Source organism: Stenella coeruleoalba (genome assembly GCF_951394435.1).
Source record: "Stenella coeruleoalba genome assembly, chromosome: X".
NCBI lineage: Eukaryota > Metazoa > Chordata > Mammalia > Artiodactyla > Delphinidae > Stenella > Stenella coeruleoalba.
Genome location: NC_137152.1, coordinates 37,289,167 through 37,316,883, shown reverse-complemented (window position 1 = coordinate 37,316,883; position 27,717 = coordinate 37,289,167). Strand labels below are relative to the sequence as shown.

Below are 27,717 nucleotides of genomic sequence, written 5' to 3'. Positions count from 1 at the left end.
TCCTCAAATGAGTTCTATGAGCATTTTTGAACCTTCTGTGTGGGGCTAATCTTCAGACTCTCTGCTCCAAATCCTTTTCCTACAACGGATCTAGAAAGCATTCATTTGAGTGCCTCCCTTATCCCCTGTTCTCAAGCTACTTCTTCAAAGACCTTTCCTTTGGTGGACCCACTTAGCATTTATCAACTGCCTGATCTAAAGGTGTGAGCCTTCTCTAAAGGCTCTTTCCTTCATTGTATTCAGCAAGCAATTATTGAGTGCCTGCTGTTTACCTCACCCCAGACCCTTTTCCCAATGCCTTTTCCTCCAGTGGCTTCAGTCTGTATATATTGAGCACCATCTGCATGACCCAACCTTAGACCTTCTCCATAAAGGTCTTTGCCTCCAATTAATAGTGATCATATATCTGCACTTACTGCGTGCACCGTTTCAATCTTTCTTTCCAAAGACCTTTTTAAAAAATCACTCCTGGAGCATCTGTGGCACACCCACTGTGTGCCTGATTCTGTGCCTTCTCCATAAAAGCCTTTCCTCCCAAGAATGGAGAATCAAGCTTACATAAATCAAGTTACTGTATCCCCATTCCCCTTCCCCCAAAGACTTTTCCTCCAATGGATCCAATGATGATATGCCCATCTCTAGCCACCCCCTTCCCCAAAGACCTTTTCTTTTAATGGATCCAGTGAGCATTTAGTCATTGTCTGCCAGGTGCTCGATTCTAAATCACCTTCCCCCAAAGGCCTTTTCTTCTAATAGCTCCTGTGAGCATTGATGGAGTGCCTTCTGTGTGTTCTATAGTCACACCTCCTCCCCAAAGTGCCTTTCTTCCAGTGGGTCCAGTGAGCACGTATGCAGTACCTGTCGTGCGTAGGAAGTAGATTCCCCTTCTTTACTCCTAGGATAACCTGTGCCAATCATAAAGCCTCTCCCCAGGGTCCTTTCCTTCAATAAATCTAGAACCAAATTTAGAAGGGTTACCCTTTTCCCACTCCCTTCAGTATCGCTAGGATTCCCTCTCCCAATCTTAAGTCTATACCCCAAAGGGCCTTTTTTTCTATTTAAGCCAGTAAACACTTACTGAGCACCTACTATATAAGAGCCATTCACAACTTCCTCTTGCCAAGCTTGGAAGTTCCTTCCCTTGTCTCAAGAGCTCTCTCTCCAGGGGTCTCTTTCAGCCTGAATTTATTGAGTACCACCTCTTTACTGGTTAGTCACCCCTCTCCCCAGGAGCCCTTACCCAGAAGCCTTTGGCTCTATTCAGAGCTCTCTCTATTTATTCATTCTACAGATATTTATTGCATACTTTCCATGTGTAAGAGTATGGGAGGCATTTACTAAGCACTACTATATACTAGGATGAACCCTCCTCAGTTCCCTTTCCTTCTAATCCCAACCACCAGCTGTATTCTCCATACTTTCTCCTCCACTCAGCCCCAACAATCTTTTAATGAACACTTACTGTATACTACTGAGAACCCCATATTCAGTGCCTCTTCTCCCCCTCCTGTAGCCCTAACTCCCCCTTCGACAATCTCCACCCTGCCTTTCACACGACACAACCGAAAGCTCATGATGTGTACCTACTATTTTCTGACTAGGTTCCCTCCCCCACATAGTAGCCATCTTCCCAACTGCCCTTTTCCCCCAATTAATCCAAAAAGCATTTATCACTCTTTTACTGTGTCCCGTTCAAACAACGACATTCCTCTCCCTGCAGCAGACTCCTCCACTCTCTTCTCCCTCAATCCATAAAGCATTTATTGAACACATGTTCTAATTCCTTCACTAACACCCACTCACACAGATGCCATCTTCCTGGCTAAATTTGCTCTATTGAAGTCAACAAACCTTAATGAAGCCCCTGCTGTATATTGGTAACCACCCTCCTTTTGACTTCCCTTCTTCACTTCGACCCTCCAGGCAGGTCCTTTGCTGCCTTTTCCTTCGTTCCATCAAACAACTCCAGTGTTTTCCACTTTTTTCTTCTAACTTGTCTAGCGAGCATTTATTGAGCATCTGCTGAATTCTGTGAACAATTCTTCCCTTCCACTTCTGTATCCCAAAAGCCCTCCTTTATCCCAGCAGCCACTCCAGTCTTTTCTTCCAGTCAACCTAGCAACCATTTATTTAGTGTCTGCTATAGGTGGGGTGGGATGGGCAAAGGGAGAGAGCCTGTGTACGCCAGGTTCAGTGTGAGGAACAGAGACCTCTGCATCACCAACTTGCAGACATTCAGAACCACGCAAGCTTAGGGATTTCAGCCTGGAATAAAGGAGGAGTTGTGCAAACTCTGTAATGGATTGTACACCTAAGTACAGTCTGATGCCTTTCCCACCAAACCTCACCACTCTCATTCCTTCCTGGGTCTTGAGTCCTGTGTGGTTTAAAGTTGCAGACTCAGTTGAGACTTGTCACCTCTTTTTACAGATAATTTAGTCCAGTGTTTTCTCGGCTGTGGGTCACCTCTTGGCTTGTGACCAGCATTTCATTTTCTTCATGAAATGAAAGTAGAACTATGATAAATAATAATATTGATACATGAAAATAGTAAGAGTATATTGCACATAGTAAGCACAATTAATATTTAGTGAAACTGAAACTGTTACTCCAATAAGAAATGTAATCAATAATGTATACCATATATATTATGTATATTCTCTAATACATTTGTTATATAATGAGTTTATAGTATATAATACATATATATGTGTATGTTTTTCTTCATGAAATGGAATAGAATAGGAAATATCAGACTCCATTGCAAATACTAAAGGTAATTATTTACTGAAACTTTCATTCTAATATATGCATATTTATACACATTCTAGGTAATGTAACACATAATATATAATATGCAATATGTTATATAAGACATCCTATATTAAATTTTCTGTACATTATATGTCTTATATAATATATATTACATATATAGGATGGGTTATTATGTAAATATGTATATGGTGGGTTATATATTTCTTCTTGTGGCTTCTTTTCTTAGACTTTCCTGGAAGCAGACCCTGAGACTCTGATATTTGTGTGCAGATTGATCGGAGAGAGCTCTTGGGAATAACACCTGTTGCAGGGGAGGAGTGGGGGAAGCAGGATTTGGCAGAAGGAAAGGCTGAGCTCTGATGCTTCACAACAGTTGTCCCAGCTGATCATCTGGGGAGCTCTGGAGCTGGGATGACACTTCAGAGTTGTCCCAGTTGAGATGGGGTGGCCAGGCTTTTGTAGTCCTGCATCAGTCAGTCATTGGCTGCAGGCTGCCCTCTGGGAGGAGGCATAATCTTGCGGAAGGTGAGTCCCTGCTGCAGAGGGCAGTTCCCAGGGACGGACAGCACTGTGAGCCTTCAGCAGCAGGTATTCCCAGAAGCTGGGGGACAGATGTGACAAGAAGGAGGAGTGTGAAGATCTGGGTGGAGCGCACAGCCTACCCCCTGGACTGCTCAGATTCACTTGCTTTTTAGAAGTAAGTTCACCCATCTGGGAACAGCGTTTCCAGGATTCTAATTGATCTTGTTTTCTGGGGGACACTTGAAAGAGCACAGTTAGTTGGACAAACTACAGCCTCCACTGCCATAGTTGATAAATGTGGCATAAGTAAATGATGCATTGTTTCCTTCCTCTACCTCACATTCTAGATTCCCCTCACCCTCGGCTAGCACCCCTCCTTGGTCTCAGTGGCTTATCTGGTGAGTGATCCATTCCCTCATCCTTGAGGGATCCCTGAGCTCTTGCTCCCCATCCCCTCAGGCTGTGGCTGCTGTACTCGTCCATTTGCCATCAGTGTTAAGCAAGGAGTACTGACAGATGCCCAAGCAGATCACCTGGGGGCCAAACGTGTTCCTCCCTGCCCCCACTGTGTAACAGCAGCCCTATCTCCTCCTGATGATTAGGGTCACGTGCCCCTGCCAAGACAGTGACTCGTGTTCCGTTCCGTTGGCATGAGAAGCCTGAAGTGTCCAGGTAGCAGTCAAGGCTTAGAAGGTAATGGGATTCTTGCTGTGTCCCCTGGTAGCAGTGTTCCCCCTTGGAAAACCAGGACCTCTAACCTTGCAGAACCCTGAGTGAACAGGAAGCACACATTCCAAAAGTGGATCACTGGAATTGATGGTAAGCTGGGCCACTCCTACTTTCACCTCCAAGCCCCCAGACCGGTGTATTCTACCTCTAAAGAGCACAGCACAAACAACAGATTTAGCGTGTACACTGTGTTTTGGAGGATGGTATCCCATTCCTGCACGGTATCACCTGCAAGCTTAGGTCTTAGCTGTGGCTACACCAGGTTGTTCTTTCACTCTATCAGGCCAGCAGCTTCTGGGTGGTGCGGTATATAATGTCATCAGTTGATTCCATGGTCGTGGGCTTACTTTTGCACCTCCTTTGCTGTAAAGTGAGTCCTTCAGTTTGATGCAATGTTATGCGGGATCCCATACTGGTGGATCAAATATTATGTAAGCCCTTGGACAGGGATGCTGGCTAAGGTCCTGTAGTCAGGAAGGGCAAACCCATATACAGAATATTCCAGTCAAAATCAGTCATTACTCTTTCCCGAGTGGAAGGAGCCCAGTGTAGTCAGTTCGCCATGGAGTGGCCGGTTGGTCTTCTTGAGGGATGGTGCTGTGTCAGGGACTCAATATTGGTCTCTGGTGCTCAGAGGTTGGTCATTCAGCAATAATGCCATAGGCCTCACATGCTGCCTCTATCTCTGTTACCCTTGCCACTTCATACGTGTGCCCATCTGCCAGCACTGGCTGATTCTAGAAGCTGGCTGACGTCATTTGGCTGAGTCATTCTGTCTACCTGGTTGCTTAGTGCCACTTCCAGGGTGGATGCTATCTGGTGGGTGTTAACACACAATACAAAGATCTTCAATCCTCACTCTGTTTCATCTCCACTCCCGTACGTCCACCCACATTTCGGTGTCCCAGACCTCCTCTTCCTGATCTTCCAATATTGTTCATTCAAGGCCTCTGTCTAATCAGCCAAGCCATTTACCACTGCCCATCAGTGAATATGTATTCGAATCTTGGGTCACTTCTCTTTCCCCACAAAATAGATGACCAGGTGCACAGCCCAAAGCTCTGCCCATTGGGAGCTTTGCCACTGTTTTTCAAGACCACTCCGAGTGGGGCTATAGCATCGTCACTGTCCATTTTTGGCTTCCACCCACGTACCAAGCCAACCCATTTGTGAACCAAGCTTAGGCTTTTTCTTCCTTCATCTGCTGGTTGTAAGGTGTTCCCTTAGTGAGCTGAGGGAGGCACTAACACAACAGTGTGGATGACACGGGCATCCGGGTTACTTGCTCAGGCAGCTTGCATGGTCCTGCTGGGGTCGATCCTGGCTCCTGGGCCCATCTGACTTCATTACTTGGTGGGCCTGGCAGGACCCAGCTCATAATAGGCACCAGGATACGTGGTTCCTTGGTACCCCACGGTCAAGCATTCTGTCTCTCTCAGGGCCCAGTACTGCACCAGGATTTGTTTCTCAAAAGCGGTGTAATTCTCTGCTGCAGATGGCATGGCCTTGCTCCAGAACCCCAGGGGCCTCCCACTCAGGCATCCCATAAGCTCCACACTACATTTTCCTCACTATCCAGTATTGTAGGATCTGTCAGATCATATGCCCTGAGTGGCAAGACTGCTCACACTACAGCCTGGACCTGCTCAGGGCTGGCAGCCTTACGTGTCACCTGAAATATGGATCGGAACAGCATTTCCAGGTGTGGAATACGCTGCCTCCAAAACCTAAAGAGACCTCTCCTTTGGACCTGAAGAGGCCTTCCTCATGGTGGAAGGTGCAAGATGCAATGCTTTGCGTGATTATTTGGAGGGGCTGTCCTGGCATACCTTGGCCCACTGAATCCCTAAAAATCGCACTAATGTGGCAGGACCCTGAGTCTTTTCAGGGTTTATCTCCCACCCTCTGGAGTGCATGTGTCTTATCAAGGCAATGTGCTAACCATCTCTTGCTCATCTTGGCCAATCAATATGATGTAATCGATATAGTAGTCCAGTGTGATATTCTCTGGGATGTACAGGTGGTCCATGTCCTCTTGGACTATATGATGACATAGGGTGAGAAAGATAACATAGCCCTATGGCAAGACCATCAATATATATTGTGGTCAGTCCCATATGAGTGTGAAATGTCTCTGATCCTCTCTTCTGATCAGGATAGAAAAGCAGTCATTCACTAAATCAGTGCCCACCTGCTGTACCTGAGATCCTTTAATTTGCTCCAGCAATGACAGCATGACCAGTACAGCAGCTTCAATCAAGGCTACTACTTGGTTGAGCTCACAGTAGTCTACATTCTTTAGGATCCGTCCAGCCTCCTCAGGGCCCAAACTGGTTAATTCAGTGGAGATATTATGGGACTAACACCCCTGCGTCCTTTAGCTCTTTCAGAGGAGCACTAATTTCCACCATCACCCCTAGGATAGACACAATATTGTCTTTGATTTACAGTTTTGATCAGGGGAGGTGGGTATAATTTCCGAGGCATCCATTTGAACTTCCCCACTACCATAGCTCTGCCCCGGCAGGCCAAGGAACTCGTGTAGGGGTTCTGAAAACTACAGATATGTCCATTCCAATTATGTATTTGTGAGCTGGGGAAGTGACCACTAGGTGGACCTGTGGACCCAACGTACCCACTGTGAGCAGGACCTGGGCCAGGACTTCATTTATGACCTTATGTCCACTGTGCTTCTCAACATGGCTGGTGCCACTCTCACCAACATATTCCTCACTTTGTAAGTTGGGTATATCCTCTGGGCCCTCCCATAGAATAGAGTCAGCTGGTTGGTCTTCCAGACTTAAGTAGTGTATCTACTCTAACACATCTGCTCCTCTGAGCCCTTTGATCCTTTCCTCCACAATCTGCCATGGAAGTCTGGTATTTCTGCTTCACTTGGTGTGGGCCACTGTTTTTTCCAAGCTACCACAAGTCATCCAAAATTGTATCAGCAACATTTCCTGGAGTCGTTGCCACGGTTTTAAGTTCTGTGTCCTGGGAGAGTGCTCCAAGTTCATGCTTCACTCCCTTGGTCCACTGTCCTCAGCATCCAGTCCCAGGCATGCTTTCCCAGCTCCTGCTGATACATGTTAGCCAGATTCTTCAGCTTCTGTGTATCATTCCTTTCCTTCCTTTGCAAGCTTAGAACCTCTCCAGTCAGGTTGTGCTAGGATTTGACCCTGTTTGTTGATCTGGTTGCCGAGAGGGGAAGGGAAGTTGATTCTGAAAGGGGTAAGAATTGTTTTATAAGACACATGCTTCGTTCGAGGCCTCTGCATTATTGTCAAGCAAAGGGAAGTTTCTGTATTCTAACAAGGAATGGGCTACTCCAGCAGACCCAGTGGGTTCAGGTGAATCTGTAAGTTCAAGGTGTTACACGCATCTTCCCAGATATCCCCATCACAATCTCAGGGCTCCACTCCTGTCCTTTTAGGGCCCTGAGCATGGCATAGGAGATGTACTGGGCCTGAGAATTCAACCTTCTCTGAAGTTCGACTACACTTACAGTTAAGTCCTAAGTCTGATCTTCTCCTCTGTCTGCCCTCTGGTTGCAGAACATTGGGGTTTCCTTAAGTACAGCCAAGGAGGTCTTCTGCCTTTTACATTTTGCTTTGAATTGGTGATTATTCACACTGAGCATGTCATATCTTTCTTCAGCTAATCAAGGGTGTTTAGCGAATAGTCACCCAAGTCTGGTTACCATTTCCCTCACACCTCTCTAGTACCAGGAATATTTCACCAGCTAGTGCATTCCCTTCCACTAGTATCTCATTACAGTCCACCATCAGTTAAAGTTACTTCTGCTTCAAAACCCCATAGGCCTGCACTATAATTCTCCCACTCAGGAGAATCAACTCCACACTGCATCTTTTCTCACTACAGACATCTCCAGTATCATAGGGTTTGCCAGATCATATGGTTCAAGTGGCATCCTGCTTGCACCACAGCGCAGACATGTCACAGGGCGCTTTGTGTTGCTACAGCACATCAGGGACTATTGTGCTCCACCCCCACAAATGATGCTTCGTTATTGCCTGCTGGCCGCTGGGTGGCCCGGCTCCAGAAAGGCAGTAGAGTCTTCTTTGTAGTTTGACTTCTCTGGCCCACTGTTTTAGATTGGGGTCTCTGAAAACAGATTTTGAGACAGAGAATTGCACGCACAGGCTTATCGGGGAGTGCCTTTGGAATCAGCACCTGTAAGGAGGGCAAGGTTGAGCAGAGGGAGAAGTGGGTCCCCAATGCGGTTGCATCCAAGGCCTCAGCTGATCCTAAGGGGGAGCTCTAGAGCTAGGATGGTCCTTCAGAGTCAGCCTATATTGAGGCAAAGAGGCTGCCCTTTGTACTCACTCATAGACCACATATCAGCCATGGGCTGCCAGTACGTAAGTATAACCTTGGCCAAGGAAGTTCCCTGTGACAGAAGACAATTCCCAAGGGGACACAGCTGTGATCTTTCAACAGCTGATATTCAGGGTGCATTGACCCTGAAGAGGAGATCTGAGCAGAACACCACAGTATCCACTACATTTATGGTCAAAAAAGTTAAAAAAGTTTTTTAAAAAAGTGATATATATCATATATATATACCACAGTATCCACTACATATACGGTCAAAAAGTGATATATATATATCACTTTTATTTATTTATTTATTTATTTTTCCATTCATCTAATTTTTTTTAAAAAAATTTTTATTGGAGTATAGTTGATTTACAATGTTGTGTTCGTTTCAGGTGTACAGCAAAGTGAATCAGTTTTACATATACATATATCCACTCTTTTTTAGATTCTTTTCCCATATAGGTCATTACAGAGTACTGAGTAGAGTTCCTTGTGCTATACAGTAGGTCCTTACTAGTTATCTATTTTATATATAGTAGCGTGTATATGTCAATCCCAAATTCCCAATTTATCCCTCCCCCCTTTCCCCCTGGTAACCATAAGTTTGTTTTCTACATCTGTGAGTCTATTTCTGTTTTGTAAATAAGTTCATTTGTACTATTTTTTTAGATTCCACATATAAGCGATATCATATGATCGTCATCATTTTCTACATGAAAAATGCACAGGTCTAAGAGATTCTCTTCCAACATCTGTGAGGGGACAGTGTCAGTGATGGAGTAGGGGGTAGGAGGGAAGAGGGAGAGAGAGGAGAAAATAGCTGTGCTTGGGGTCTTAGGGGTATGTCAGTGAAATCACTAGGGCCGGTTGTGCTGTGTATATCAGAGATCCTGATTGTGTGCATGTAGGCAATCCCAGGAGTGGCTCCTCCCCTCAGCCTTCTTCTATGGGAAACCTGATTGGGGATGAGCTTCTGTCTGTGGAGAAGTCTGTCAGGAAGGAATCCTGGGCCTGGGGGAGAAGCCCATATGGGAATGGGCCCAGGGACAGTGACTTAGCAGTTCGTGATGTATCTACTGCTGTTCCTACGCCTCTCCGATCCTGTGGCTTCCCCTCATCCTCAGCTGCATTCCTCCTCACCCTCATCATGGCTGACTCTGGCTTCTGTAGAACCCCCACCAGCCTGCACCCTTCAATCTGCTCCTCCTTTTCTAGTGCAGCTGCCCACTCATGGCTGCTGTGTCCCTCTCAGTGCACAACCACACGTGGTGAATGTGTTCTTCCTTGGGAAAGGGCTAGAGAGCAGAGAGATGCTTCAGGCCACACAAGCAGACATAGGTGCTGACACATACCTGGGCACACTCCATATATATATACCCCCTAAGGTTCTTTACCATTTACAAACCTCCATGCAATTTCAAAGTATGTTACACTTTACAAAGCACTCCTTGTTTTGCAAAGCTTTTCAGATAGCAGTGTGACAAGCAGACCATACTTTGGGAAATGCCTGCTCTCTGTGTTTTAAGAACTTGTTTTATAGTTTGCAATCTCCTTTGACATTTACATACCTCCACAAGGATTACAACAGACTTCATTGTTCACAAAGAACTGTTAGGTTTTTCAAAGTATTTCAACAATTATAAATCACATTATAGTTTCTCTAGTGGCACTGGAGGGGCAAAGGGGTCAAAGGACCAGCCTGGGTTTCGTCTTCCTGAGATTGGAGCATTGACGGATGTGCTCTGCTTTTCCTCTTCAGGGCGAAATACTTCAAAGGGAAAAAGATCCATGGAGAAATTGACATTAAAGTAGAACAGGTTAGTTGGGGCAGGTGGACATGGGGGTCAACTGTCCAGACTGCAAACTGAGTGGTCTTTTTTGTGTGATGTGCATGAATCCCTGATTTTTTTTCCTTCCCAGGCTGAATTCTCTGATCTCAACCTCGTGGCTCATGCCAATGGTGGATTCTCTGTGGACATGGAAGTCCTTCGGAATGGGGTGAAGGTTGTGCGGTGAGTGTAAAAAGGTTACCTTGGTATTATGGGGGAGGCAAAAGGGCTCCCTTAGAGCTGAGGGAGAGTCCCTACCTCCCCTCCCATCCTTCTGTGAGCAAGAACTTAGGCACATTGCAATAGCCAACCTAAGTATCCATCAACAGATGAATGGATAAAGAAGTGATACACACACACACATACACACACACACACACACACACACACACACACACAATGGGATGTTATTCAGCCATGAGAAAGAAGGAAATCCTGCCATTTGTGACAACATGGATGGATCTTGAGGACATTATGCTAAGTGAGATAAATCAGACAGAGAAAGAGGAATACTGTATGCTATCACTTATATGTGGAATCTGAAAGAGCCAAACTAATAGAGACAGAGAGTAAAAAGGTGATTGCCAGAGGCTGGTGGGTGGGGTGGAAGAATAGGAGAGATGTTGTTTAAGAGTACAAACTTGCAACTGATAGATAAATAAATCCTAGAGATCTAATCCACAGTACGGTGGATACAGACAACAATATTGTATCATAATCAGCAAACCTGCTAAAAGACCAGATCTTAATTATTCCCACCATGAAAAAAGAAATAATTATGTGACATGGTAGAGGTACTAACTAATGCTACAATGGCAATCATATTATAATATATAAATGTATCAAATCAACATGTTATACACCTTAAACTTATAGAAGAATTGACATATAACGTGCCAATTATATTCCAATTTTTAGAAAAAGAACTTAGGCACAGAATGTAAGGAGATAGCTTCTCTTGTGGAGAAGAGCCAAGGATCCCAGAAGACCACAAGCCAAACTTTTCAGTTATTGGATTGGCCAAAATGTTCGTTCGTGTTCTTCCATAACATCTTACAGAAAAATCCAAACGAACTTTTTGGCCAACCAAATATTAATTCAACAAACATTTCTTGAGCATCTACTGCATGCCAGGTGCTGCTCTCAGCATTTTACATTCAACAAATATTTATTGAGTATCTATTGTGTGCCAGGAGCTGTTGTACATACTGAGGTCCTGGCAGTGAACAAAACAGACCCCAAAAAAGACAAAATAAAAACCCTCTGCTCGGGGCTTCCCTGTTGGCGCAGTGGTTGAGAGTCCGCCTGCCGATGCAGGGGACACGGGTTCGTGCCCCAGTCTGGGAAGATCCCACATGCCGCGGAGCGGCTGGGCCCGTGAGCCATGGCCGCTGAGCCTGCGCGTCCGGAGCCTGTGCTCCGCAACGGGAGAGGCCGCAACAGTGAGAGGACCGCGTACCGCAAAAAAAACAAACAAAAAAACCCCTCTGCTCTCGTGAAGCTTACATTCTACTGTGGGATACACACAATAAACAAATAAAGAAGGAAATGTCAAAGTGCTCAGAAAAAATATCAGCAAAGGGATATAGGGATTGGTGAAGGGATTGGGGAAGGGTCTGCAGTTTGGTTGGGGGTAGACCAGTAGTGTGAGAGACATTTGAGGAAAGACTTGAAGGAGGTGGAGGAGTGGGGCATGTAGAAATCTAGGGAGGAAGCGTTTCAGGCAGAGGGAATAGCCCATGTAGAGGCCCTGAGGCTGGAATTTATTCTGGGCAGCATCCTTCGTGGACAGAAGTAGTCTGAGAGATTGTGACTGGGAGCTGTGAGAGCTGAGCGGGCAAGTTGCAAGCTCACCTTGGTGAGGAGAGGAGCAGGCAGGAAAGGCTTAAGAGGGCCACCAGATGAGGAAAGGGTAGGAAGGGCACATGTGGTGGAGGGAACAGCTTGTGTATGTGGCTGAGGTGAGAAACCACTGTGTAGTTTCTAGGAGCTGTGGAGATTTCAAGACTTGACCTTTATTCTAAAGGTGGTGGGGAGCTTCTGGGAGGACCATCTACACTCTACCCTTGCCACCCCAGGTCTCTGAAACCAGACTTCGTGCTGATCCGCCAGCATGCCTTCAGCATGGCACGGAATGGAGACTACCGCAGTTTGGTCATTGGGCTGCAGTATGCCGGAATCCCCAGCGTTAACTCTTTGCATTCTGTCTACAACTTCTGTGACAAGCCCTGGGTGGTAAGTGACAGAAGGGTGCTACTGGCAGAGGGAACAGCTCATACATGCATGCGGGAGCTTGAAACCACTGTGATCTGGGGGAACGGAGGAAGTTTGGAAGCTTGGAGTCCCAGCTTGGAGACTCCCTCCAGGTAAAGGGACTTGCTGACCCGTCTCTCCTGCCTCTCATAGTTCGCTCAGATGGTTCGACTGCACAAGAAACTGGGGACAGAGGAATTCCCTCTAATCGATCAGACCTTCTACCCCAATCACAAAGAGATGGTGAGTCTGGGGAAAGGGAGTGAGCTGGAGGGAAAAGCATCGTGCCTATTGCAATAGTATTGCCAATGGATGTATTACCAGTGGTATGCTATCAGAGAGTGCAGCCGGCACATGCACATGGAGGGTGACGTTGCTTCGTGATACGGTTTATTACTACCAGGAATTTACTGTGTAGTTACAAGTGTGATTAAATCATTGATCCTGTTATAGTATCTATTCTCACCAGTATTAAAAAACTGATTTCTAGTGTAAATTAACAGAATTAATGTAATGATTCAGATTATGGTGCTCACTTCGGCAGCACATATACTAAAATTGGAACAATACAGAGAAGATTAGCATGGCCCCTGCGCAAGGATGACACGCAAATTCATGAAGCGTTCCATAATTCTAAGATCCCACATGCCTCACGGCCAAAATACCAAAACATAAAACAGAAGCAATATTGTAACAAATTCAATAAAGACAAAAAAAATGATGCACATCAGATTATGTTACATATACAAATCAAGTCATTGTTACTAACGTTACCAAATATTCCTCCTGATAGAAATGTTAATAGTGTTTCAAATTAGGATTGCCAATAAAAATTATCAGTAGCAATGTTAAAAATTAGATTGTATACAAATAGAAAATTGGATTGTTGGCTACTTTTACCACAAATATAATCACTAATATTATAAATTATAACCAGTATTACAAATTACTGTTATTGATAAAAAATTGTGAGTGCCAATGTTATGAATTAAATTATAGTTCCTAATAGAATTTGAGTAATTATTACTAGTATCATTGAAGATTATAACTATTATTACAAATTATTATCAATATTATAAATTATGCTCTAATATAAATTATAAGTCCCTGTTTTGAATTATATTATACTTAATAATAAAAATTGTATTACCATTACTAATATCATCAAATATTACAACTAAGATTACAGTTTATTACAGTGTTACAAATTAAGATCATCAATATAAATGATTAGTGCCTATGTTGTGAATTAAGTTATAATTACTAAAAGAAATTAAACTATTAGTACAAACATTGTAAAGTACTGTTACAAATTACTGCCAATGTTACAAATTAAGATTACTAATATAAATTATGAGTACCTATGTTTTGAGCTATCCTACAGTTACTAACAGAAGTCATTATTAATATGGTTAACATCCAATTGATATCATAAATAATTACTAATATTAAAGTTACGTTTACTAGTATAAGTTATGAGTACCACAGTTATGAATCAGGTTTTAGTTACAAATAGAAATTGGAAAAAAAAAGAAATTGAATCACCATTACCAATGCCATCAAGTTTTATAACTAATTTGACAAGGTTTTTACAATGTTACAAATTATGTTTACTTATATAAATAAACATCACCAGTTTTATGAATTAAATTACAATTAAATATCAATATTGACCCAGCTTTACCAACTTAAATAAACATTGGTACTAATGTTAAAAATTCTTACAAGTATTACAAATTATGGTCACTGATATAAGTCAACAGTACTATGAATTAAGTTTACTAACAGATGAAGATCAAATCATTAGTTCTTAGGAAACCAAGTTTGTTTATCATTATTATTATTTTACATTCACTGAGAGACAGTATAGCTGACTATGGTTAAGAACATGGACACTGTAGTCAGAATTTCTGTATTGTAATCCTAGCTCCACAACTTATTAGCTTCCGAACATAAGAAATGTTAGTTAAATGCTCTGTGCCTCAGTTTTCCCATCTGTAAAATATGGCTAATAATAGTTCCTGCCTTACAGAGTTAATGTGAGAATTAAATTATTTAATGAACATAAAGTGGTTACAACAGTGCATCTGACATTTATTAACTGCTACCTAAGTGTTGATGAAGTTCCCTTCTATTCTTTATTTGTTGAAGTGTTTTTATCATGGAAGGATGCTGGACTCTGTCAAATGCTTTTTCTATGTTTATTGATATGATACGGCTTTTTGTCCTTTATTCTATGAATATGGTGTATTACATTAATTGATTTTCATGCAAATTGAGTCACACTTGCATTCTTCGGCCAGATCCCACTTGGTCTGACATATAATCCTTTTTATATGCTATGGGATTCAGTTAGTATTTTGTTGAAAATTATGGTATCAATAATCATAAGGGATATTGATCTGTAGTTTTCTTATGATGTCTTTGTCTGGTTTTGGTATCAGGGTGATAGTAGCCTCATAGAATGAAATGGACAGTGTTCCCTCCTCTTCTATTTGTAGGAAGAGTTAATGAAAGATTAATGTTTATTTTATTTTTAATTTTTTAATTTTTTTTATTTTTTTGCTGTGCCGTGCTCATGTGGGATCTTAATTCCCTGACCAGGGATCAAACCCGCGCCCCCTGCAGTGGAAGCATGGAGTCTTAACCACTGGACCTCCAGGAAAGTCCCTAGTGTTAATTTTATTTTAAATGTTCGGCATACTTCACTGGTGAAGACATCTGGTCCTGGGTATTTCTTTGTAGGAAGTTCTTTTGTTTTTTTAAATACTAATTCAATCTCTTCACTTATTGTAGGTCTATTCAGATTTTCCATTTCTTCTTGAATTAGTTTTGGAAGTTTGTGTCTTCCTAGAAATTTGTCCATTTCAACTAGGTTTTCTAATTTGTTGGCATAGAATTGTTCATAGTGTTCTCTTATAATCCTTTTTATTTCTTTAAGGTCAGTAGTTATGTCTCTTTCATTCCTGATTTTAGTAATTAGTTTTCTCTGTTTTAAAATCTTAGTTTAAAAAATAAATAAATAAATAAATAAAATAAAATCTTAGTCTAAAAGTTTGCTTATTTTGTTGATCTTCTCAAAGAACCAACTTTTGGTTTCATTGATTTTCTCTATTGTTTTTCTATTCTCAACTTCATTTATTTCCACTCTAATCTTTATTACTTCTTTCCTTCTGCTTTCTCTGGTGTTTGTTTTTGTTTTTTGTATAGTTTCTTAAGAAGATTAGGTTATTGATTTGATATCTTTCTTATTTTTAAATGTAGATGTTTACAGCTAAAATTTCCCTCTAAGCAATTTTTGTATGTTGTCTTCATTTTCATTCATCTCAAAGTAGCTTCTAATTTTCATGGTGAGTTCTTCTTTGACCCATTGGTTATTTAGGAGTGTGTTGTTTACTTTCCACATATTTGTGAATTTCCCAAATTTCCTTCTGTTATTGGTTTCTAATTTCATTCAGTTGTGGTCAGAGAACATACTTTGTATGTTTCAGCTCTTTTACATTATTGAGATTTGTTTTGTGGCTTAACATATAGTCTGTCCTCGAGAATGTTCTATGTACACTTGAGAAGAATATTTATGCTGCTGTTGTAGGATGGAATGTTCTATAGATGTCTGTTAGGTCTAGTTGGTTTATAGTGGTGTTTGGGTCTTCTCTTTCCTTGTTTATCCTCTGTCTAGTTGTTTTATCCATTATTTAAAGTGAAGTATTGAAATCTCCAACAATTATTGTTTTTTTGCTTTTTTTTTTTGGCTACATTGGGTCTTTGTTGCTGTTCATGGGCTTTCTCTAGTTGCAGCGAGCGGGAGCTACTCTTCATTGTGGTGCGTGGGCTTCTCATTGCAGTGGCTTCTCTTGTTGCAGAACACGGGCTCTAGGCACACGGGCTTCAGTAGTTGCAGTGCATGTGCTTAGTAGTTGTGGCTCATGGGCTCTAGAGTGCAGGCTCAGTAGTCGTGGTGCACGAGCTTAGTTGCTCCATGGCACGTGGGATCTTCCTGGACCAGGGATTGAACCTGTGTCCCCTGTATTGGCAGGCAGATTCTTAACCACTGTGCCACCAGGAGAGTCCCAACAATTATTATTGAACTGTCTATTTCTTCCCTTCAGTTCTGCCTGTTTTTTTTGTTTCATGTATTTGGGGCTTTGTTGTTAGCATATATGTTGACAATTGTTATATCTTCTTGATGAAATGACCCTTTTATCAGTATAAAATGTCCTTTTTTATCTCTAGTAACAATTTTTGTTTTAAAGTCTATTTTATCTGATGTTAGTATAGCCATTCCAGCTTTCTTTGGGTTACTATTTGCATGGTAAATCTTTTTCCATTCATTTACCTTCAACTTATTTGTATCTTTGAATCTAAAGTGTGTCTCCTATAGACAGCATATAATTATGTCATGTTTTTCATCTATTTTGCCTATCTCTGCCTATTAATTGGAGTGTTTAATTAATTTACACTTAATGTAATTACTGATAAGGTAGAATTTATGCTTGTAATTTTGCTATTTGTTTTCTATATTTCTTATGCCTTTTGTGTTCCTGTATTCCTCCATTAATGCATACTTTTGTGTTAAATAGCTATTTTCCTGTGTGCCATTTTAATTCTCTTGTTGTTTCTTTTTCCATGTTTTTTAAAAAATTATTTTCTTTGTAGTTTCCCTGGGGATTACAATTAACATTTTAATTTATACCACTCTCATTTTAATTAAAACCAATTTAATTTCAATAGTATTAAGAAAATCTTTGCCTTTTTATAGCTCTATTCCCTCACTCTGCCTTTGTGCTATTATTGTCATACAAATTACATCTTTACACATCATATGCCCATGAATATAGACTTATAATTATTGCTTGATGCAGTTATCTTTTAAATCAGATAGGAGGAAAAAAGCATTACAAATAAAAAATGCATTCACACTGTCTTTTATATTTATCTATGTAGTTACCTTTACAGGTGCTCTTTATTTCTTCATGTGTATGTGAGTTACTGTTTAGTGTCATTTCATTTCAGCCTGAAGGATTCTCTTAGTATTTCTTGTAGGAGAAGTGTGCTAGTGACAGATTATCTAAGTTTTTGCTTATCTGTGAATGTCTTAACTTTTCCTTCATTTTTGAAATATAGTTTTGAAGGATATAGAATTCTTAGTTGACAGTCTTTTTCTTTCAGTGCTTTGAATAAGTTGTCCCACTGCCTTCTGGCCTCCAAGGTTTCTGATGAGAAATCAGCTGTCAGTCCTACTGAAGATCCTTTGTATGTGAAAAGTCACTTCTCTCTTACTACTTTCAAGATTCTCTCTTTGTCTTTCACTTTTATAGGTTTGTTTATGATGCGCCTAGATGTAGATCTCTATGAGTTTATCCTATTTGAAGTTCAGTGAGCTTCTTGGATGTACAGATTAATCTTTTTCTTCAGATTTGGGAGGTTTTCAGCCATTATTCCTTCAAATATTCTTTATTTCACTTTTCTCTTTTCTCTCTCCTTTTAGGACTCCCAATATGTGTGTGTTGACATGCTTGTGGTGTTTCACAGGCCCCTGAGGCTCCAGTCATTTTGGTTATTGTTTTCTTTCTGCTCCTCAGATTGGATAATCTCAGTCGGCCTATCTTCAAATTCACTGATTCTTTCCTCTGCCAGCTCAAATCTACTGTTGAGCCCCTGTAATGAATTTTTCATTTCAGTTATTGTGTTTTTCAATTCCAGAATTTCTATTATTTTATAATTTTTATCTCTTTATTGATAGTTTCTGTTTGTTAGAACACCATTCTTATACTTTCATTTAAATATTTAGACATGGTTTCCTTTAGTTCTTTGAAAATCTTCCAAGTAGTTGATTTATAGTCTATTAATTCCAACATCTGGACTTCCTCAGGGACAGTGTCTACTGACTGCTTTATTTTTCTGTGTTTGGGTCATACTTTATTGTTTCTTCGCATGTCTTATAAATTTTAGTTGAAAACTGAATATCTTAAATAATATAATGCGACAACTCTGGAAATCAGATTCCCCCTCTTCCCCAAAGTTTGCTTTTGTTTTTCTTTGGGGGTTTTTTTAGGGACTTTCTTGAACTAATTCTGTAAAGTCTATATTCTTTGTCATATATGGTCATTGAAGTCTCTACTTTATTAGCTTAGTGGTCAACTAATGATTGGACAGATATTTCTTTAAACACTTGGATCTAGTAAGTCTCCCAGCCTTTGCTGATGAGCTCTGAGGGCACGTTGGGGCATGCCTTCAATGTTCAGGCAGGCTGTTTACAACTTTGCCTTAACCTTTACTTCCTGCTTGTGCAGAGCCTCAAGGTCAGCCAGAGATCCTAGGCATGCACACAGCATTATGCATATTTATGGCTTTCTAGATTCCTAGGAATATGTCAGAACTTTTCAAAACCTCCTATGAACATCTTATTACTCAGATTTTTCTGTTAAGTTTTGGCCAGCTTGTTGATTGTCTTAACTGTAGTCGTTGCCTCAAACAGCTGCTGTGTTAAACAATTGCTGCTGATTATTTTTGAAAAGCACCCCCAAGAAAAACTGTTCACACCAGGTGAATTCTGAGTCAGGTCAAATAGACAAGTCCTGTGAATGGAGTTTTCTGGGGAAGTGCCATACAGGTCAAATAAAGATAGTTTCTGGGAATGGGGCTTTGGAGGAACTCCTACCCTGTTCTGCTTCCTCCATTGGCTGCTAGCCAGCCTGCTGTGGTTTCATCAGAATTGCAAGGGTGTTGATTTTAAAATCTGTTGTGGAAGTGGGAAGAAGAGAATGGGAACAGGAAAAGTTCAAATGCCACAAAACTTACTGTTCTTAGTGAGATTCAGCCTTTTTCTTCAATAAATGCTTCCTGAATTATTGTAAACCTCTGGTCAGTTTCCAGAGTTCTGATAAAGTTGATTGTGGCAATTTTTACCAATATTCTCATTGCTTTTATGGAGGAGAGGATTTTTATAGGCCCTTACTTGGCATTTCGGCCAACGTCACCTCCAGGCATATCTTGTTCTTTCACAACCCTAGGATAACGGTATTTCAAAGCCAGGATCTGGGAGCTAGATGTACTCATTGCTACTGGAATGTCCTTGCTTCTAGATCCTCTCATTGTGCAGAGCTTAGGAAATTTCATTATATATATATGAAATATATATATATGAAATTTTATATATACATATATATGAAATTATATGAAATGTGTTCATACTGATACTTTTTGGGGTTTTTTTTTGGCTACACCATACGGCTTGTGGGATCTTAGTTCCCCAACCAGGGATCAAACCTGGGCCCCCAGCAGTGAAAGCGCCAAGTCCTAACCACTGAACTGCCAGGGAATTCCCCTGATACTTTCTATTTTTTTTTAGAATTAAATTGTTTTATTTCTTTGTAATAAACTTATCAACAGTAGTGTGAGCAGTGACTGCCTTCTTTTCATGGCATACCTGATGACAGGGAGCCTACATTATTTCTATGCTTTGTAAATTGTCATCCTCCTTGCCAAGTTTGGATCAGCCTTCCACATTGGATCCTTTGTGTTTCCAATGTCATGAAATTCCCCCAGAGTTTTGTTAGTCTGAAATTTCCTGGCTGTGTCACTTCATCTGGGACTTCTTCAGAGTTTACTTCACACACTTTCCTCCTTCCTGCATCTCTGGGAGACGGGGGGATGTGAGCCTGAGAGGAACAGAAGTCATGGAGAGAGGGTCGCCCTTGACTGGTTCAAGATCACACGCAGGAAAATGGAGGGAGAAGGGTCTGAATTTACACGCCTTTTATCCACAGGAGGTGCCTCACCACATTGTCTCACTGTGCAGGTTGGCTCCACTGAAGGAGAAAGGGCGCAGATCAGCAAGTCACTGGAACAGCAGGAGGGAAGCATTCCTACCAGTATTAGTGTGGTGTATCTGATGAAAACTGTTTTTTTCATTCTGGGCAGAAACTCACAGGATCCTGGTGATCAGCAATCAGTTGGACCAGGGAATTGGGAGGAGTTTCTTCTCTTTGAGCTGGGATCCCCGATACTTTCAATTCTAATCCGACACAACATAGGGTTCCTTCTAGCCTTCCCCCTTTCTATATTTATATTTCTCTTCTCTAACATTGAGAACCCTAGCTTCCAGCATCATCAATATATTTACTCATTTGCTCAATCCTACAATACACAGAAAGTATTTTTAGAATTTCAACACCCGTACCACTGTGAAAAACAACTGCAGTAAGGTATAGCTTGAGATTTGTTTGCCCTTTTTATGTCTTTAGATGAGGATATACAAAGTACTGTATTCAAATGTTACATGGTCTAGTTCATTTTGTCATTCAACATGGTTATATTACTCATGTTATTTCAAATATAGTTTGTTTCCCTTTATATTAAATTTTAGGTTTTTTCCCATCTATACTGACTTAATTTTATGCATTTAAATGTAATATGTTAGCATGATTCCAAAAGTTAAAATAAAAGGCATACACAGATAAAATTTTAAACCTACAGGAAATGGATAATTTTCTAGGGAAACACAGTTTACCAAAATCGACCCCATTTGAGCTTAACAGGTCAATTTCCATAAAAGCAATAAAGTTATTAAGGAACTACCCCCTAAAAAAGCATCAGGCCCAGATGGTTTCACAGGGGAATTCTACCAAACTGTTAGAAACCAGTTAATCCCAATGCCACATAAATTGTTACAAAGAACAGAAAATGAAGAGAAACTTCCACATTATTTTTCTAAAGCAATTATAACATTGATAACACAAAAAGGAAAGCATAGACCATTTTCAATCATAAATATCAATGCAAAAATCCTAAATAAAATATTAGCAAACAAATCCAGAACTAAATTAAGAAAATAAGATAGCATAACTGTGTAAGTAAGTTTCCTTCTTGGAATGCGAGGATGGTTTGTTATAGGTAATGTATTAATATAATACAACATATTAATAGATCTGAGGAGAAAGTCATATGATCATTTCCATAGATATTTTAAAAGCCTTTAACAAAGTTCAGCACCCATTATGATAAAATCATTCAAAAATAGAAATCAACTCATGCCTTCTTAACATAATCAAATTTGTATACTTCAATCTGAAAGTTATTATCAACTTAATAGGACAACCTTGAAAGCATTTCCACTAACGTGAGGAACAAAGCAAGGTGCCCACTGTCTCCATTCCTTTTCAACATTGTACAATACTTAGAGGTATTAGACCAATGCAGTTAGACTAGGCAAAGCAATTATAGATGCAAGAATGGGTAAAGAGGATGTAAAAATGTCTCTGTTAATAGATGATATGATAGTATATCTGGAAATCCCCCAGAGAACCAATAACAAATTCAAACAATAAAATAACTTAATAACATAGCAGAATATAAAGTCAACATACAGAAATCAGTAGTTTTCATATACACAAACAACCAGATAGAAGAGAAAACCCCATTTAAGGTAACAACAAAAAAGATGATAAAGTATTTCAGGATAAATTTAGCAAGGGGTGTGCAAACTTATATGAGGAAAAGTTTAAAACACTCCTGAAAGACTCAAAGGTAGACTTACACAACTGGAAAGGCATTCCTTATTTGTGGATAGGATTAATTAACATCATACAGATGTCAGTTCCCCTTCTTAGGTCTCTATTTTTAATTTATAAATATAATGTGATCCCCCAAAATATACCTATAAGCTGTTATCTGGAGCTGGACAAGTTGATAGTAGAGTTCATATGGAAAAGAAAACATGCAAGAATAGCCAGGAAAACCCTGAAAAAGAAGAGCTATGAGAGGGGACTAGCCCTACCAGCCTACAAGGAGTTTAATGCATTTGCCAGCAAACATTTTATGAAGCTTTTCTAATTTAAACAATATGATGCTGACACATGAATAGATAGACTAACAGAGTAAAAGAAGAAAAATTAAAAACCCAGATTTAGATCCATGTACATATGGAAATTTAGTAGATGATAAAAGTGGCAAGCTTTGTTTTTGACATTTAAGTTCTTCATCCATCTGAAGTTGATTTTCTTTTTCTGTTTCTTTTTAGCATTCTTACAAACATCTTTATTACATGTTTTCTTTAACGCTTCTCTACATGCATTACAGAGGGGTCATCACATCCATTCACTTACATTACACTGTTCTCAATGTAGCAATCAAGTAGCACTCTTCCAAACATCTTTATTACATGTGTTCCTTGAAATTGATTTTCACATACAGTGTGAGATAGGTAGGGATCCAGTTTCATCTTTTTCCTTATAGGCAACGCTTTTTTCCCCACTGATCTGGTATGCCACCTCCGTCATATCCTAAAATCCTATATATGTGTGGGGTAAGTTCAGGACTCTCTGTTCTACTCCATCGGTCACTTTCTCTATACCTGTTCCAGTGCAGTACTGTCTTAATAACTATATTTTCTCATTAATTCCTGATATCTAGTAGGGCAGATGCACCTCCTGGCTGTCTGTAGCTGTGCAGAGGCTATTTTTGTCAAGGGACAGAAAGAACAGGACTTCAGAGGCCAGGAAGAAGACAAAGTTAATGGTGGGTAATGGTGGCGAGTGGTGGCAGAAGCATTAGACTTCCCACAGGCCAGCTTGCCTCCCCTGTTTCCTCTTTTGTCCCCAACCCCACTGTGCAGCATGGAGGGGCAAAAGCTAGGCCTGGATTTGTGGGAGCAGTCCTGCGCCACCCCGTACTTTGAAGCTGGAAGACACATATCAGGACTCTGGCCCCCCTACCCCATCTACTCCCATCCAGTTTGGAGACCACCAGGAATCCTCAGGGATACTCAGCTCAATGTGTCTAAATAGTCACCAGTCAGGGGTGGGGCACAGGGAAGATCTTGTGAAGCACAGTTTGACTTCTTTTCACCCCGACTTTCCTAGCCTGGTGATCTACTTACATCAACTTGGTCATGCAGACCTAGAGGGTGGGGTGCTATGGGAATAAGGACTTCCCTTCCCTTGCTACCTACACTCCGGGTGATTTGTGGCTCAGCAAATATTTGCAGAGGGTTCATGATGCGACGGGTGGAGTCCAACACCAAGGTCTCTCTGGATCCAGTCCCCTCTCTGGGCCCAGGATTCATGGTCCCTGTGCTATGAGGAAAGAGAGGGTGCCTTGGGGTGAGAATCAACAGGGTCAGGGATGTGGGGATTGTGTGAAAAGAGAGAGAGCAGGAGTGAGGGAGCAATTGAAGTAAAGAGCGAGGGAGATATGTCAAGAGGCTGGGGGTTTCTTTTTCTTTCCTTTCTTTTTTTTAACTTATTATTTTGTTATTGAAGTATAGTTGACTTACAATATTATATTAGTTTCAGGTGTGGAACATAGTGATTCACAATTTTTATTGATTATACTCCATTTACAGTTATTATAAAATATTGGCTATATTCTCTGTGCTGTACAGTATATTCTTGTAGCTTATGGGGTTTTGTTTTCAGGGGCCAATTTCATTGAGGTATAACAAGTTTGGAAAAGGGGACATATCATAAGTGTACAGCTCATTGAATTTTCACAAAGTGAACACACTCCTGTCTTCTGCACCCAGATCAAGAAACACAACACAAACCAGATAGATCCCTAGCACAGTTAGAAGCTGGTGGTCTTTGGGAGGCTTGAGGGGGTGGTGGGGGGAGGTTGATGGGCTTAGATTTGTTTGTGATGTTGAAGGAGGTGAAGCGTCCCCAGCCCACTGTGGCTGAAGAGAAGTCTGGGTCCAAGGCCAGAGGCTGTTGTACAGGAAGATTCAATAGCAGATATCAGGTCACCGGGGAAGGCAGCCAAGTTCATGGCTTCATGTTCTTCTTGCCAGTGCTCAGATAAACAGAGGTCCCTCCACGGACACTGTGCAAGGTTGGGACTCAGGTATGTGGCTTTGCGGGGGTGGCAGGGAGGCACCTGGGGGTGGTTGGGCAGGGCACTCCTCCACTCGCTTCTCCTCATAGCTTCTGCTCCTGGAAGAGAAGGGCCACAGACGCTAAGGATAGGCAGGGGAGCCAGGGACCCAAGAAAGGGAATAGCAAACAGCGAGGAAACAAAGAGGAGTGGGGAGCAGAGAGGAAAGAAGAGAGCGAGAAGAGGGCACAGCAGCGGGGGGAGGGATAGAACACAGAGAAGGAGCAGGGGAAGGAGATCAGGAGAGGAAGTAGGGACCAGCAAACAGGAACAGGGAGCAGAAAGAACAGGGCGGAGCTGTGGCTGCAGGCATACCTGAGGGGCACACTCAAGGCCCGGGCATCCTTACCTGTAGATATTCAATATACCTTCCTGATATACTCCTCCCCGAGCCCCTTCCAAGGCTACACAACTCAGTGCAGGTTCCCAACCCTCAAAGAGCCTAGAGGGGATGGATGCCATATCCTGATGGTCAGTAAAGTGTGGACCAGATGTCATTTGGCTGAGACAGATTGTGATCCCCAGGTGGTCAGTCCCAAAGATCCAGGGCATTATGGGTCAGGGACAGAATTTGCTGTGGTTGGCTGAAATCAGGAGCACAGTATCCTGAGGTTGGGTGTATTTGGTGGAAGAATGCCCCAGGGAGGGACACTTTGTTCCAGGGCTGGGACAGAGCCAGAAGTCTGAGGATGAGGAGTCCACGCAGGGTGGGGACAGGCTGGCTGACCTGAGATAGAAGAAAACTTCTCCCCATGGATGTCACCACCACTGTTCTTGGTGGGTGTGTAGATAGATACAACCACATTGCTCTTTATATTTGGGTACTTTCATGACCCAGAGTTTCAGGACCCCTTTCAGAATGTTGATTGTCTGTGAGGGGGGAAAAGAGAGAGGGACACTGGGACTGAGGAGCATTTATGGGGTGAGGGGCTGGGTCTTAGTATCGCATCATTAGATTTTGGATCTCAAAGACCCACCCTATTCCCTCAGTCAGAGCAAGGTAGGGGCTTGTATTTTGGTGGGGAGGTGGGTACAGGGAAGAGGTGAGCAGGGAGCCCTGGTTACTTGAACTCATAATGCCTCATGGTCTCAGTGAGAAGACCCAGGAATTAAGCCACAAGGACTAAGGATGGGAGAAATGTGTCAGGGGACCCCTTGGGGTTCAAACATTCAAGATTTTCCCTGTCCCCAAGACTCTTGGGAAAAAAAGGGTTTGCAGAGCAGCTACCATCCAGGTTCAACCACCTCAAGGGGCTTTATCCACCCTTCTGGAACCTCACTGTGAGTCCCTGCGTCGGAGGCTTCTCTGAGGTCTACCCAGACTTACCCACGTCTGAGTTACAATAAACAGTATGAGGGCCAGCCCAAGGGTGGTCAGGGACAGAGCCAGGAGCAAAGCAGGGACCAGCAGGAAGTCGGAACTCATGGCAAGGACCTGGAGACACAGTAGGGGTGGGGGGAGTTGAAGCATGACTTTTCCCTGGCCCAGCTCACCCCCAATCAAGAGAAGATTCAGGGAACATTTAATTAACACTACTACTTTCCAGGGGCCTGGGGTCAGGGGAGGCCCCATGGTGTGGTGGCGGGGAAAGGACACTGAGACTGGGCCTCTGGTACCAATGGCCCCACGTCCATTCATCAGAGCTGTAGCTCTCCACAGAGGTTCAGCAGGAGGCCCAAGCTCGGTGGTGGATAAATAGTCAACAACAGGGAGGTGCGGCCTGGGCATTCCTGCCCATTTGAACCCTCTGTTTTACTCTTATAAGAGATCATGTCTTCAGCCTTCTATTGGAGTGGGGATTGGTATTTGGGGTGTGTCTGGGGTTCTCACAGCTTCTCATGCAGACTTTCAACTAATCTCTTTTTTAAACTCCACCTTCACCCCTACATCCAGAGAGAACTTGTGCCCTGATCATTTCCTTTGGTGGGCGCTCTACAGTATAACTGGGGTTGGTCCTCAGATTTCACCACTACTGGCATAGTAAGTGTCCAAGGCTGGAGAGTGAGACGTAGGTGTCAGTATTGATAAAAAGGAAGGGTTGTTCGTATAGAAATCTACCTCTTCATCTGTCATTGGGGGGTGTGGAGAGATGTTTCAACATATAGGGTAATATATTGGGAGCTGTTCCAGCAGGGAGATTTTCCAACTAGAGATATCTAAGGATGGGGAAATGTGTCAATGGGGGGAGTCAATCAAGAGGAGCTATATGGATGGATGGGGTTTTATGAATGGAAAGGTTTTAAAGTGGGCTTATCAATGAGGTAGATATCAGTGGTGGGTATTTCTGAATAGGAAGATTGACAATGAGAGCATTTTGATGGGCATGTCTGAATGGGGAGATATGCCAGTAGAACACATGGGAAGATTTGTCAATAGAGGTTGTCAATGAGAATTATGTCATAGAAAGGTATTTATGAATAGAGAGATTTGTCAACTGAGTGGTCATAGGAGATATGCCAATGGATTAGGTAATGATGAAGAGAGATATTTGTCACTGGGGTCCATGAGTGGTGATAGATTACTGCTGGGTATTTGTGAATGGGGATATTTGTCAATGGGGGGGTCTTCAATGGAGATATGTCAATGGGATATTTATGAATAAAGAGGGTAGCTCAACAGAGGTATTTGTTAGTGGGGTATTTGTGAAAGAGGTATTTGTACAATGAAGAGAGGGGACTTTTCAAAGGAAACATTTACCAAGGGCTTAGAGATTTGTCACCTGTAGTTTTGGCAACAATAGAGATTTATAAATGTGGTGATATGTCCACAGTGAGAACTTTATAGTGGGGAATGTTATCACTGGGGAAGGGGTTGTCCTCAGAAGTCTTTTTAAATGTTGGTATTTTTAAGTGGGGTGAGTTGCACACTGGGAAGCAGTGTAAAAGTTTCATAGTAATAAGAAAAAACAAATGAGCATATTAAATATTTGTAACATCTGTGGGGGAGATTATCAGGATCACGAGTTAAACTAAAGTTTCCAGGGTGCATTCAATTATTACTACTGATATTATACATCATTTCCAATATTGTAAATTATCATTCCTGACATTTAATGTAATTTTCAATATTGTAAATAATCATTAGTGAGAAGAATGATCACTACTAAAGTTACACATTAAATTACATTTATCTTACTACTACTAACTAATACTTGTAAGTGCTATGTGCCTAACACAGTTCCAGGCACTTTACACATAAAGTTACATTGTCCCTAGGAGTTAGGCATTCGTTTTATACCAACTTTACAGATATGGAAACTGAGGCATAAAGAGGTAATATGATCTCCCCAAGGTCTCAGAGCTAGTATATGGAAGGGGCAGGATTTGACTGCAAATGACCTGGCTCTAGTGTTTAGGCTCTTAACCACTACACTACACTGCCAGTCTAGAAATTAAA

At 41.7% G+C, this 27,717-nt stretch overlaps 1 protein-coding gene across 2 annotated transcripts in view; it reads left to right on the top strand.

Moving 5' to 3' along the window:
• SYN1 (synapsin I) overlaps positions 1-27,717 on the top strand; it is a 43,681-nt gene that overhangs the window by 1,306 nt on the left and 14,658 nt on the right. For both annotated transcript variants that reach the window (XM_079910769.1, XM_079910770.1), the window contains exons 2-5: positions 10,127-10,184; positions 10,288-10,379; positions 12,275-12,431; positions 12,603-12,692. In XM_079910769.1, coding sequence (XP_079766895.1) covers positions 10,127-10,184; positions 10,288-10,379; positions 12,275-12,431; positions 12,603-12,692 — 397 coding nt within the window. The remainder of the gene's footprint in view (positions 1-10,126; positions 10,185-10,287; positions 10,380-12,274; positions 12,432-12,602; positions 12,693-27,717) is intronic.